Here is a 14,179-nt window from a genome sequence, read left to right as displayed (position 1 = left end):
AATTAAAATAAATATGTAAGAATCATTCTTTATTATTTCTTGCTTTATTTCAAAGTTTATCAAACATAAATAATGCTTCGTTTTAGCTAATGTTTGTTATATACTTTGTATGTTTATATTTGATATGTATAAAAACCAACAATATTAAAGTGATGGATACATTATGAAGATGAAATTAATTTCATTGCTTTGACTCAATTTAGTATTGCTCCAAACCTTTTACCTTATACAAAGGTTATTATATGTTTGTAGTAAGTTATTTGAATAAAACTAAATTATATGGGTTTTGTTTTAAAACTAATGTATAATAAATTAAAATAAATATTATATCTTATTATATTAATTTTGGCCCCCTCTAATAAATAATCCTAACTCTGCCCCTGTATATATCCCTCTGGATTATCTTGAAAGGTCAAATCCAATCTACCCAAATGTCTCCCATCGTGCATCATTGTATAGAAAATTGTTTACCTTAGGGCACCACTAAGTTATATTAAAGTGATTTGAAGGCTACAGAGAAAAAGAGAGTGTTACTTTCTGCAGAACTTATGCAAGTCTTTTACAGCAACACTCGGATCGGTGTTGAAAGATTAATTGCTGATCATATATAGTTATTAATTAGGTTTTTTTTTAAATTTCAACATTACTTTTATCCAATATTCACATTATAAATTCGAAAAAGATATCACATTTCTAATTTTCCGATCAAAGATTCAATGGCTAATAATTTACATATTATAAGCAATGGTTTTAGCTATATAGTAATGTGCTTGATGATATATTCGTTACATAATAATTTTGATATTTGTTTTTTCTAATTATTATATCATTTGACGATCATCAATTACGTCAAATGATTTCTCGAGAGCTCTATTTGCCATTTGTGAAAAAAAGAAGAAATAATAAAATATTAAAAATTGATTTTTTTTTCTTAACCAATTTTTAATATCGGAATTTAAATAAAAAAATATTGATTCCAAAATAACTATTAAATCAAATCCAAAAACAAAAAAAACTCAGACCATACAAATGAAATCTTGCTGATAATGTTTGAGAACGCGATTAAAAAGGTGTTCCTAAAAAATTCAAAAGTTTTTTGTTTTTGCTAAAATTTAATGCGGTTTGTATTTTTTGGATCGTTTTGATGTGCTGATATCAAAAATAATTTTTAAAAAATAAAAAAATTATTGAAATACATTTCAGCACGAAAAGTTATTTGAAAAGCAACCGCTACCACACTGTCAAATACGCTCTTAGCTTAGACTCAAACCATATATTCTTGAGCAAACTTTACATTTTTTTATAATTTTTTTAAACAAAAAGTCCAATTGATGTTGAGATACAAAATGAATGTAGTCCTCTTCCAATCATATAGCCGTTTGGACATCATCTTGAGGAGGACTCTTCAACAAATTTTACGAACATACTAACCTCGTTAGAAACTTCAACCTTGATGAAAACAAAAATCCAAATCTAAGTGTAGCTAGGATCTCTTCAACTCAATTGGGACCATAGAAGCTAGTTATGCTGAAGAAATTAGTGACAGAAGCAGTTACGTCATAAAAGAGACGAAGACAAATTCAACAATAAATTAGTGTTTTCTCACAAATTCCAAACAAAGAAAAAAAAAAATGAAACCAAGACTAATAGTGGGATTCTGGCTCAAATTAATTGCGTGTGCTTAATGCTTCGGGAGAAAATATACATGTATAGAAATGGATAAAAAAAATATTTAATTAAATTGATAGAAATAAGAACATAAAATAAATTTATTAACATAAAAAATATATATGGACATATCCTCCCTATTTATTCTCCTTGTCTCTACTTGTTTAAGATAATAATTAAACAATATCCTAAAATCCAGCCAATCTTTTAACTTAATTAAATACCTCGTAATTAAAATTCTTCTTGATGAAAATTCGCCCATCTTAGGCCATGGGGTTGTTTTTGGATTGGAATTTTAATAAATTTTAAATTTTTTATGTATTTTTAAATTATTTTGATATATTAATATTAAAAAAAAATTTAAAAAATAAAAAAAAATTATTTTAATATAATTTCAAATAAAAAAATATTTTAAAAATCAACATCAATTATACTCCAAAACACGCCTAAGACATTCATAGATAGCTCTAGGGTATTAAACACGTTCTTTCATCATGAGAAATTGTGTACACTTTATGGCTGCAACGTTAAAATTTAAAATATCTAATTTGACTATAAATAGTTTTTCTATATTTAAATAAACATGCTTATTTTTTCAATGACAAAACTTATAGATCGAAGTGGATTGCATAATATCAAGTAAAATACTATATCTACTGGTCCCATTTTATTATACAGTTATATTTAAAGAAAACATTATTTCACTGTGTGTTAATGTCGATGGCGTTGTTCAATTGACAGTGCTATTTTTTTTTCTGTCACCAAACTTTATTTTTCATTAATTCCATCCTTCCATGTGCTTATTATGATATTTCAGATATTTTTTTGTTTGTATATTCTTGAGAATTTAAGGTGTTTCATTAGACTTTATAATTTAATTAGAGGGTAATTTAATGAAATAGATTTTAAACTTGTAGTATAAAAAACAGTTAAAAGAAATGGTGGCAGAATAAAACAAAAAAACAGGAGGGCTTTTCTCAAGTTTGCACGGAAAAATTCATTTTCTTACAAAAATTCTTTGTTTACTTATTTTTTCTTACTTTAATTTTAAACTTTTTATTTATATCTTAAACTTTATTTTATTTATATATATTTCAACTCCTAGGTTTAAGAAATGAGAGAGAAAATTATAAATAAAAAAAGAAAAAGTTATTTATTGGCCGCATTCCAACAAAAAAATATAATTAATATTGATGTCAATAGATTTTACTTGAAAAGAAAAAAATGCAATTGAGGTGTTTTGAAACTCTTATTTTACTGAAAAAAAATGGATTGATGCTCAAATATTTTTATTCAATTTAACCTTTTGTTTTTAACCAATGATTAAAATATGTTTTAAGATTAGCAATGAATTTATTAAGATTTTTAGGGTGTTTCATGTAAAATAAAATAGTTGAAAATAGATTCTAGAATCCCACCTTGACATTTTAACCACCTTCAATTGTTGAACTCTTTACCGTAGACAACATCTATTTGCCACTATTCATGACAAAAAATGCATATTCCACTTGGAGATTCAAACCCAAAGTTTGAAAAGTCATATAAAAATCATATTTACAAGTTATAATAAACACATATCAATCTAATATTAGAGGACAACAACCACTTTCTACACCAGATAAAAATAAAATCATATATATTTATAAATCTAATAATGTAATTTGGAAATTAAACATGTTGTGCAAAACATAATTATAATTAAAAGTACCATGTTAATTGTCTAATCCAAGTATATTAGAAATAACTATAAGAACAAGAAAATCTCAAATCAAATTTGTATATTTTAATTTTTAATATTTATGAAGTTTTATTTTTTTTCCAGTAGAAATATCCTTAAGTTCAGGGGAAAAACTAGATGATCTCAGCCAGGATCACCATTCTGGAGATATAAGAAATGGGTTTGGTTTGGCTATTGTAAAGTGAGACCGAGAGAAGTTGCACACAATCAAGAGAGATGGAAAAACAAGAACGAGAAAAATGGTTTGGTTTCTCTAGTTGTGATTGATGAGGTGAAATGGAGAATTATTTTAGGGTTAAGTTAACCGGTAAGGATTTAGTATTTATATCTTTTCTTTATAAAGATATTTTATTTTGTTCGGTTTAATGGATTTACTTTTTTGAAATCAAAAAACAAACTGAACAAAGTCTATTTAATAATTTTCAAAATTAATTTAATCAGTTTTCCCTCCTAGTTAGGTGTTTTTAATTGATTTTTTCTTGTTTACTTGTTTTTTGTGTTGATCAAAAAAAAAAAAATTTAACATCTTATTGTTACCAAACGTTCTCAAAGTTTTTAATGGTTTGCAAGGAGTCTTTCATCAATGGGTCTGGTAGTGCGGCCTGCTTGCCCTTTACATGGTAACCTCAGCTCATCTATGAGCGTGCAATGCTACAAATTCTAGCAAAGAAAATCAACATTTGGAAATTTCATTGAAAATGGTATTGTATTTGTGCCTTCATTAATAAATTTTCAAATACCTATTTTGCATCAACGTAATAAAATACTATTTTGTATTCTAAATAAAATACGTTATCCATTAATAAATGTCATAACACATATGTTATTATTATTTTTTATATACTAGATTAAAGTCACCATTCCAAATTTATATCCTAGCAAATACATATACTCTAATTTCCAAAAGCATTTGTATTATTTTTAGTAAAAAATATAAAATAAGGTGTGTTAGTTTAATATAAGAAATTAAAGTATTTGTTAGAGAATAATACAAATCATATTTTGATATCTCACCTAATAGCTTAAGTTATTGGGAAAAGATGGTTCTTTAACATGATATCAACGCTTTGATGATCAAGTGGTCATGAATTTTAATCTTATTATTTTTATTTATTTGATAAAAATTAAGTATTTAAAGTGTTTTTACTTGAAGAATTTGTTAAAAAATAATATAAATTATATTTTGAGTTCTCATCTAACAACTTAAATTATTGAGTTAAATTAATTTTTTTAATAGTAAAATAATTGACATCTCAAATTCCCATCATTTTATAAAAAGAAATACAGATGTACAAGCATGCTCTACATAGCTAAGAACTTCAATTGTGATGAGAAAAATCTTAAGGGAAACGATACATTCACATACACACAAACGTACATGTACATTTTGGTCCTGATGTTTTATGATTGTCAAACAAGTCCTTTACAATTATGACATATACTACATGGCAATTTATATAGTTTTCTAAGGTATTAATTATTACCCGCACACATGGTACTCTAGCTCCCCTACTGACTCCAAGGAACAGCTGCCATTGTTGAAAAACAACCGTGGCGTAATTGGTTCTGCGGTAAATTTTACAGCGCGAAGTGACAAGGACGTAGGGATTAGGTTTGGAAATTTTCCACTCTGTACAGTACAGCACTGCTGTCTGGGTTGCGATATCCAATGGTATCATGAGATCTGAGTGATGGCCAAGAAGACTTGCACATGCATTTCGTTAGAGCTTGATTGAAGCAGCAATTAACCTGTAATGGTGAAATGGACTGGTGCTTGCCTCATTGGCTGCCTCTAAATTTCAGAGATGATCATCATTGTCATCTTGTCTATACAAAAGATGTTCTTTGTTCATTTTGATCTTAATGCTCGTGTACAGTGCCGCCTATTCGAAGGGCGGTTGAAATTTCACGAGGGTGGTACAAATTAGTCTTCTTTAATCATTCCCTGATCTGAAAGTAGACAGAATATCGACATCAGATAGCCGATTGGCCTCTTCACCAGACCGTCTTTGAAAATTTGAAGATGATAAAGATTATGAGTTGTTCTACCGAGAAAGTATGGATCATGGAGCCTTTAGTGTATTATTATCTCGCACACTAACTGTTATTCCAGGATTCCAAGGCGTGACCTCAAAGTCCAATCGATTAGAGGCATAAAAAATTAAGTTTAAATTCAAACTCCAAAGGTCAAAAGTGATTTGCTCGTGCATTTATCATCTCATGTCGGGATCCAATACAGAAGATTACAAGAAATTGTTGGTGCAGCAACCTGGATTAGGTTGGTCTGCCTAAGAACCAGCCCAAAATTTTGTTTTGATGTGCATAAACTAGTTCAAGATTACTACTGTCATGTATCAATAATGTGATGCAGCGACACTGATTGGCTTGTAGTGCAAAAAGAAAACCAAGAAGTCGAGTTTGGGTCCCAACTCAAGCTATCTGTCAATGATCCATAGAGAAAATTCTTGATGGTCGAATTAGTCATTACCAGAATTTGTCCATCGTTTCTGAGCCTAGCTGTGGTACAGTTCTTAGCCAGTTAAGGCATCCGTGGGGACAGAACCAAAAGAAAATCACTTTGTCATTGATCCCTTTTACGTCATTCACTTCAAGTTTACAAGGTGGCCTTGAGAGGAGAGCAAGAGATGTTATGAAAATGGGAATTACTAATGAATTAATGTTAAGAATGACAGCTAGTTCAGAATATACTTAGAAGACTAGTCTTTTTTTATAAGAAACATAAATAATCAGCTGCTTCGCTGACATACTTTTGACAGGCCGCAGACGACCAAGCAGTCACAAATCCCTGAGGACATGTCTTTCCCTTCGAAAAACTGATTGATTGGATCAGCCCATGATTCCCTTCTTGCTCCAGGTTTTGCACCAGAAGTAACTCCTACATGTATGAGCGCATCCTAGGCCTTGTCAAGGACTGCCCCCCGTCAAGAAATATGGTTGTCCCAGTCATGTATCTTGAACCATCACTGATTAAGTAGATGACAGTTGATGCTACATCCTTCTTGGCATCAAGCCATCTCTGCATCGGCACTACCTCTTTCACAAGCTTCTCTGCCCTCTCCTTCCCTTCTGAAACAGGATATGCATCTTCTAGGTGCAAACCACGAGCGATTCCGTTAACCCTGATCTTGTACGTTCCTATCTCCATAGCTGAATGCTGGAAACAATAACCAGAAATGCTGGTGTAAGACAATTATGTTCTTTCATGATATGACAAAAATAACATTGCATCAATAGTGTGATGAAATGTAAACCATTTATGTTCCATGTCATTGCTCAAGATTGAACTCAAAAGATGCTTGAAAGCAAAACCTTGAGTGCCCATTCAATGCAGCTGTAACCCGACTTCGCATGACTTGCATACATATGACGTGTCAGAAGAAGACAGATGATGTTATATTCATTACCTTGATCCTAGACTGACAAAATGGATTCAATTATTCCAATTAGTTGTGTCCCACTTGAATTCTGTTTTGCCATTCGAAAGTTTTTATTTAGGAAAGCCAGCGAAATAAACCAATTTGGCTATCCAGAACAATGTTACAGAAAGCTAAACCAATCCATCTGTATTGACAGGAGGCTTCTTTGATAAATTATTCATTGAAGAAAGCAATCTAATTCCTAATAGTGTAATGAAACCAATCTTATCCAGAAAAATTGTATGATATTAGCCATTATTATCATCCAACACAAAGTCTACCATTGAATTTATTTTCATTATCCCTTTCCTTACCACCTCAACCAGCATTCCTGGTCTTGATCATCCTAACACAGGAACACCTTCCTCTTCACACCAGACCACTTCTCACCATGCATTAATTTCTTTATATCGCAGATGCAAAAAGAGAATAAGGCATGACATGAACACAAACAAAAACAACCAGAAACTCCATCGTTACTGCTAAATGCAGATGTATAGCAAATGCAAAGGCGGGTCAAGGCACAGGCTTCAGGAATTCAAGGTGTTTGCTAGGGTTTATCTTACTTGTATCCTTAAGATAGTGAGCATGCATGGCCTAGGACCCTAACAGAACTGTGAACACACAAAAATAAATAAGATTAAATACTAATTGATTCACTTACTCTAACTAATTGCTGTATTCCTGCTGAACATGAACCATATGCAGCAGCCCCTGGATACAGTCCTCTCTCAGCACCAATTATTGAGGTCAAGAATATAATGGAGCCTCCTGAATTATAGTCCCGCATTTTTTTTCCAACAGCCTTTAGCAGAAACCATGGAGCCATAAAATTTATTTTCACTATTTTTTTGAACTCATGTTCTGTTACTTGCAGAGGTTCTTGAATCTTTCCTGTAGCACAAAATTAGAAGTAATAAATTCACTTTCTTGCTTCCAAGTTCCAGCTTCATTTCACAAACCTCAGTATAACAAATTCATCAAACTGATAATGTTGAAGGGAAACAAGAAATTGAAGGAAAAAAAAAACAAAAATGTGACTTTAAGTCTTTCCCATTTTCTATCCCGTCATCTCCACAGTCCACTCCAAGAAAGAAGAGCTATTTATTTAGCATTGACATAGCAAAGAAGAGAGTCCCAGGTGAAGAGGCCAGAGGTTAAGCTACAGGATGGATATAAAGGGATTCAAGAGCAGGCCTTCTACTGAACCAAGAAGAAAAACATGCTACGAAGGAGAATAATGGTTTGATAATTTCAGATTCCACATTTCTTAGAAGATGCTAACATACGTTCCCAGTATAACCTAAGCTAACCAAGCTACAATAGAACAGTATGTGTACAGCATATATGATACTATTCTTTCTGTTGAGAAACACAAGGGTGGAGGGGGGGAAAAGAATAAAGCACATGTTTATAATACTACAACACAATACAAAGATCATACACAAAATGCTCACAAATACATAAGGTATTATCTACTCTTACTGCCTATAACTCTTATATGGAAAGTGGAGCCCCCTTATCTTATAAACACACATAGAGCACACCTCTCAACTCAACTCCCATATATGCAGCTCTCACATTTTAGACCCCACACACAAATGAACCAAGCATTTTATACTAACATAAGTCAGTGACATAAATCCGGTTCCTAAGGCACAGCTGGATGTGGAGATAAATGTACAACTTTGTTCAAAGCGGCTCTCAATCCATTGTCTGCAACTTTGTTTCATTGTCGAATTTACAAACTATCACAGCTGGCCATTGCAACATAGTTCAACTGATACCTGTCTTTAATTCGTAGAGTTGGTGTCTCCACCAATGACATTAGAGACTGAGCCAACCATGAAGCACAAGGCAACCAATAGTACAAGAGACCAATTAGACTAGAAGTGTACAATTTCTCTACCAGCTGTCTCGTAACTGATATCTCTTTTTATATTAGAAATGGCTGACAGAGGGATGGATTCGAACTCGATACCTCACCCATTGTTACTTTGTAAGAATACTGTTGAGCTATAATTGGTATAACCAACATTATAAGGGAGCACTTTAACAACAATTATTCAGTCCTCCTGGAGTACTCCTCCACTCACCAGAAAGTGGGTTCCACAAATAGGTATCATGGTGAGGTTCCACAATGGGAATATCTAATACTTCCTTTCACTTTAGACATTATATGCTAGTATACATAGGGAACCTGGGTTCAGATTTTGTGGGGTGCTAAAAATATGAATGCTACATTACATATGTGAGTGTGTTCCTTCTGCGCGTGATGGATGGTGAGTGAACAGAAAATTAAGCAAGTTTGTGTTCAACTTTGTACGAGTTGCTGATAGAATTTCTGAGCAATTTTTCATTTCTATATTTTCAATGTGCAAAGTGCCTGTGTTTTCCCAAATATAACAAGAGTGTTTAATTTCTTATTCTTCCACCCTTGTATTTCTCAACACTTCCAACTCATAGTAATTTTTGTTGCCACCACCCTGAATCACAACTATCCTACTTGCAATATTACTATTCTAGATACCAAAACTACTGCCAACACCATAGCTCTATGCATTAATCCTGCATGCACAAAGTCAAGAATCTCACGTCTATCTTCCAGTTGAAAGAGTAACCTGTGTAGTAGGTCTGATGAAATTAATGGCAGAGGAAAAGGGCAAGCACTGCTCCAATTCAATTGTAGCAATGCTTGTTCCTTTCTAAACATTATGACTCATGTGCGTCTCTTCCTTGTCAACTTCTTAAGAAATAAATTGAATGATTATTATGGCACCAAATACAATATTTGATTGTAATAACTCTACTAATGTCCTTTCCTGTATTGCCATTAAGCTTTGACAATTCCTTCAATACTCCAATGGTAACTTGAAGTTCAAAATGAACAGGACATGAGTTTCAATATGGTTTCATCGGTACTTTTAGAATTCATTTGGTATTGGGTTGCAGTTACATTAAAAATGAATGTGCAAGAAAGGGTCCAAAATATGCTGACTTCTGGTAAAGTATCAACACTAAAATCTATTATCAGATGCAGGTTTAACGAAAACAGATGCAGTTCACAAAACAAAGTTCAACACAAAGTCAAATACCAAATATTGCCTTAGTGTTTTAGCTATGATCCATTACAATATAAGTTCCAAATCGTAGTCAATCAGTCACTACCATCCAAGAAAACAAAAAAATATTGAATCACTCATGAATGATGACAGAACAAAAGATCGAACTTATGACCTGACTTTCCTAGTCTCTCTAATTCTTTTTCAAATTAAAAACTCCAAGTAACACCCAGAAAACTAGGAAGTTATGGTTCAAATTCCACCTAGTGGAACAGGAAATTCAATGGAAGCAAAGAATAGAATAGACGAAGACACAATACACAGATAATCAACCAAACAAGATAAAAGTATTATCTACACCGTGGAGAAAGATGGAAAGAGAGACAAAATTACCTTCATATGTATAGCAATGCACAAAAGCATCTAAATTCCCCAAAATCCCACATGCCCTGTCCACTGCCTCTTCAAAACTTGCCTCACTTTCCTCTTCCATATCCATTTCCACTACCTCCACTGGCAAAGCACCTTTGATTGCACCTGTTATCTTCTCACCGATACTCCTTAAACCCTTTTCATTTCCCATCAAAACCAACCTGATCATACATCACCAAATAACATATTATTCAATAAACCAACCAATCTAGTTGGATTGTTATCTGAATATAAAATTGAACAAAGAAAAGTACATTAACTGTCTTTTATTTATTTTTTTAAATGTCTTTGCTTTGTTTTTCTAAGCATAATAAAAAATCAACTGTCAATTGTAGATTGTAGACGGCCAGGATTCCATTTTTGTCTGTAGAACACGCGGGAATATTACTTAAAAGGTACTGTTCAAACTGTGGATTTCATTAACCAAAAAACAAGTGAAACTGATTAGAAAATTATAAAGAATCCAAAACATATCCAGCTTTCCCCGCCCGAAAATAAAAAATCCATTTCCTTCTTTTCCTTCTCTTTTCTCAGAAACCAAACACAATTGAAAAGCAGTATTCAATACCTGAAACCTTTTTTCTGCCATTTCCTCCCTTTTCTCAGAAACCAAACAACAAATCAATGAAACTATAAAATTCATAAAACTGAACCTTAAACTACATCCTTGGCCAACCAAAAACGCAAAGAAACTTGCAGAAATTTTTTTTTTAAAAAAATTCTCATTTGTCTTAAAAAATAAAAAACCTTTCATTTCAAAACCAGTAAAAAAGAAGGAAAGAAAAAATCCATTTTCTGTCATTTCCTTTGAAAGACTGAAACTATAATTTGGTGGCATTTCCTTTCGTTGTCCTTGTCTAGCTTCGCTCCCAGGAAAAAAAATTGACACTAAGAAATTCAATTAAAAAAAGAAGAACAGAAACTCAACCTGCATCCTTGTTTAACCAAATGAAACGCGATATTCTGCGAAATCTCATCTCCATTTGAAGTAAGCAACACTTTCTTCACGCCACTTCCCATTCTCCAATTTTCCAACTTCAAATTTCAATACAAACCCTATCAATAACAAAAACAAAGAACAAATTCATGAACCTAAACACACACAATTCAAGTAAAAAAAGAAGAAATGAATTATCTATCACAGACGGTACCTGACAAAAAAAAAACTAATTGAATGAAGGTAAGAAAAAAGAAAGACGTCGTCTCGTCAAATGAATGTTATGTGCTTTGGACCTCAGATCTCTTTCGGCCACGAGTTGTCATTTATATATTTATATATCTGTGCTGGAGCAAAATTTTGCGATGGCAGTGTCTGTCACTGTTTACACAGGAAACATGGAGGTAGTTAAGATCAGAAAAAAAAAATAGTGTAAAATTGTATAGATTTATTTTATTTTATTATTCATTTATTTTTTTAATTAGAAAAAAGGGGAAAAAATTTGTGGTCGAATAAATAGAAATAGAAACAGCAACTGTAGTTTCTTTTGCAGTACAGTGAAAGAATAGAGGAATGGGACATCACATTCTTTTCAGTTTTCAGTTTTCACGTTGTTAAAATAAATAAGGGTGTCCTATTTGCACGTGCAATGGATGATAGTGTCACGTGACATGGCACTGCCTCAACAACCGCTAGTGTGGCAGTATTAATAATGCTAGGAAATCCAAGTTCTGAAAATTGTGAAGAATGTGCGACGTGATTAATTAATTTTTCCGTGTTTGGTAATACGGTGTTTTTTTATTAAAATATTTTTTATTTTTAAAATCAAGATATTAAAATTATAAAAAAAAATAAAAAGTAAAATAAAAAACATTTTGAAAAATAAATTCAACTGAAGAGTTAAGATTCGTTAAATCGTGGAGGTAGGTTTGTTTTCCACTGTTGGGACTTTTGAAATTGTTGACCAAAACCTCCGTTGGTCGTAGAGGCGTGGAGCTCTGGAAAACGATTGTTTTTTACCCTTTTTTTTCTTTTTTCTAGTAATTACTAAATTGGTATCCTGTGTGGAACCCGCGGGCCACATCATGTTTTTTTAACCTCAAAAAATAAATTAAGAGGCAACTTATATTTTTGATTAATTTGTTAATAAAATAAACTTGATAATCAAATTAAATTTTGATTAATTTGATAATAAGATAAAAAATAAACAACAATAAAAAAATAAAAAAAACATACATTACTCTATGTAAAGTTAGGTTAGCATGTGAAATTCATGACTTAGATACAAGATATGTCCAAATTACATATCTATCATGCGTCATAAATCATAAAATCAAAATAAATAAATAAATAAATTGATGATTAATAAATAAAAGTAAAAAAATTGAGAGACAAATTTAAATCAAGATATTTGAAAGCGCAACACAAGTCATTTAATAGAATGTGTTTAATAAATTTATTTATTAAAATAAACTTTTAATAAAAATCGATAGACACAAAATTTGTTAAATAAAAAAGAAAGGAAAACAATACTATGTAAGGTTACAGGCATTAAAAATATCATAAAAATAATTTTTTTAATTTTTAAAAATAAATTTAATCCATGTGAAATATATAAAATAAATAGAAATAAATTATATTAATCTTGTAAAAAAGTAAAGACATCGATATAATTAAAAAATCATTATTATTTAAAAAGTCTAAATAATCTAAAAAAATGACATGTTAATTGGAAAAAAAAAAGTATCAAGAAAGGAAAAGCCTAGGCACGTGGACCTTGAAGCCCATGCCTGCGTGTCTAGGCCTATTGTTTTTTCTCTTATTTAAAGGGATAGATGACCTGTTTTTTCTATAAAAAATAAGAGGTAAATGACACGTTGTTCTTTGTGGTATATGACATTCAGGCACCATTATGATGGTCAGAAAATCAGGCCTCTGAGTTTTTTACTCGAGAACTCGTTTTTCAACCACAAAAACACTCATAGAACATCAAGACACCAACATGTCAACCTAACAAACCTAAAAACCAATCTAAACCACAAAATCAAACTGGAAAAAATAGTTCATTCTTGACTTATATATGATTTTTTAAGCTACATTAAGGTTTAACATAACCACAATATAACTTTTCTCACCTAATGAAACTCTTTGACACCAATTTTAACTTGTTTGATAGCTTAAATAGTCACTAATAAAAAGCTTTTTTTCTCTTTATCGGAATCCGATGACTCCTCTATCTCTTTTCATGAATAAAGACTGAAAAATGACAACAATGAAGTTTTATATCAAAATATAATTTTCTAAAATTAAAGGGACTAGTCTCTTGATAACAAAAAAAAAATGAAAAAGATGAAGGACTAAAATCTACTTTCCAAACAACTTGCAAAGTTACAACTTATATCACATGTGCTTTTCTCTTTTGTCCTTTGTCTTGCAATTCAACCCTCCCTCCTAAAAAAACATATAATTTAGTGTTAATTTGAGATTAAAAGGTCTTAATTGTGCAAAATAAAAATTAAAAAAATAAATGCTCCAATTTACAATGACTTATGAGAGGATAAACAATGTTTTGTATTATAATAAAAGCATTACTCTTTTTAGTTTCTTTTAATATTATGGGAAAACCACAAAAAGTCCCTCCAATTATAGAGGTAGTTTTCTTTGCATTCCTAAGAATATCATTTTGTGAATTGAATTTTTCATCAATATTCTTATTACATGCTTTTGAAAAAAAAATATTTTTAAATAAAATAATGCTATTTATTTTATGAAATGTTGTACAACTCGGACACAAATCATCGACCAAAATATGTGTTTTTGTGTGTTTTCTTAATGTTAAAAAAATAAGATGGGGACTTAATTGAGGATTTAGCAAAACCTTAAGGATCCAATTGAAACTAGTTGT

The 14,179-nt window shown here is 31.2% G+C and overlaps 1 protein-coding gene across 1 annotated transcript; it reads right to left on the bottom strand.

The window, feature by feature from the left end:
- Positions 1-6,052: 6,052 nt before the first annotated feature.
- LOC118055279 (uncharacterized) lies at positions 6,053-11,730 on the bottom strand. Its single transcript, XM_073405283.1, has 5 exons — positions 11,489-11,730; positions 11,266-11,394; positions 10,299-10,498; positions 7,508-7,737; positions 6,053-6,581 (listed from the first exon to the last, which is right to left on the bottom strand). The coding sequence occupies exons 2-5, from the start codon at positions 11,355-11,357 to the stop codon at positions 6,303-6,305; spliced, it is 801 nt and encodes a 266-aa protein (XP_073261384.1). The 5' UTR covers positions 11,358-11,394; positions 11,489-11,730; the 3' UTR covers positions 6,053-6,302.
- Between the last annotated feature and the right edge of the window lie 2,449 nt (positions 11,731-14,179).

The sequence above is a fragment of the Populus alba genome, chromosome 1 (assembly GCF_005239225.2).
Source record: "Populus alba chromosome 1, ASM523922v2, whole genome shotgun sequence".
NCBI classification, from domain to species: Eukaryota; Viridiplantae; Streptophyta; class Magnoliopsida; order Malpighiales; family Salicaceae; genus Populus; species Populus alba.
This window is presented reverse-complemented; position numbering and strand designations above follow the sequence as displayed.

Bases quoted from the DNA above. Each gene is read 5' to 3' on its own strand.
- LOC118055279 (XM_073405283.1), bottom strand. From the start codon at position 11,357: ATGGGAAGTGGCGTGAAGAAAGTGTTGCTTACTTCAAATGGAGATGAG. The intron at 10,499-11,265 runs GTTGAGTTTCTG...ATGTATGATCAG, and splicing joins TTGGTTAAACAAGGATGCAG to GTTGGTTTTGATGGGAAATG. The intron at 6,582-7,507 runs GTAAGTGAATCA...TATTGTTTCCAG, and splicing joins GAATACAGCAATTAGTTAGA to CATTCAGCTATGGAGATAGG.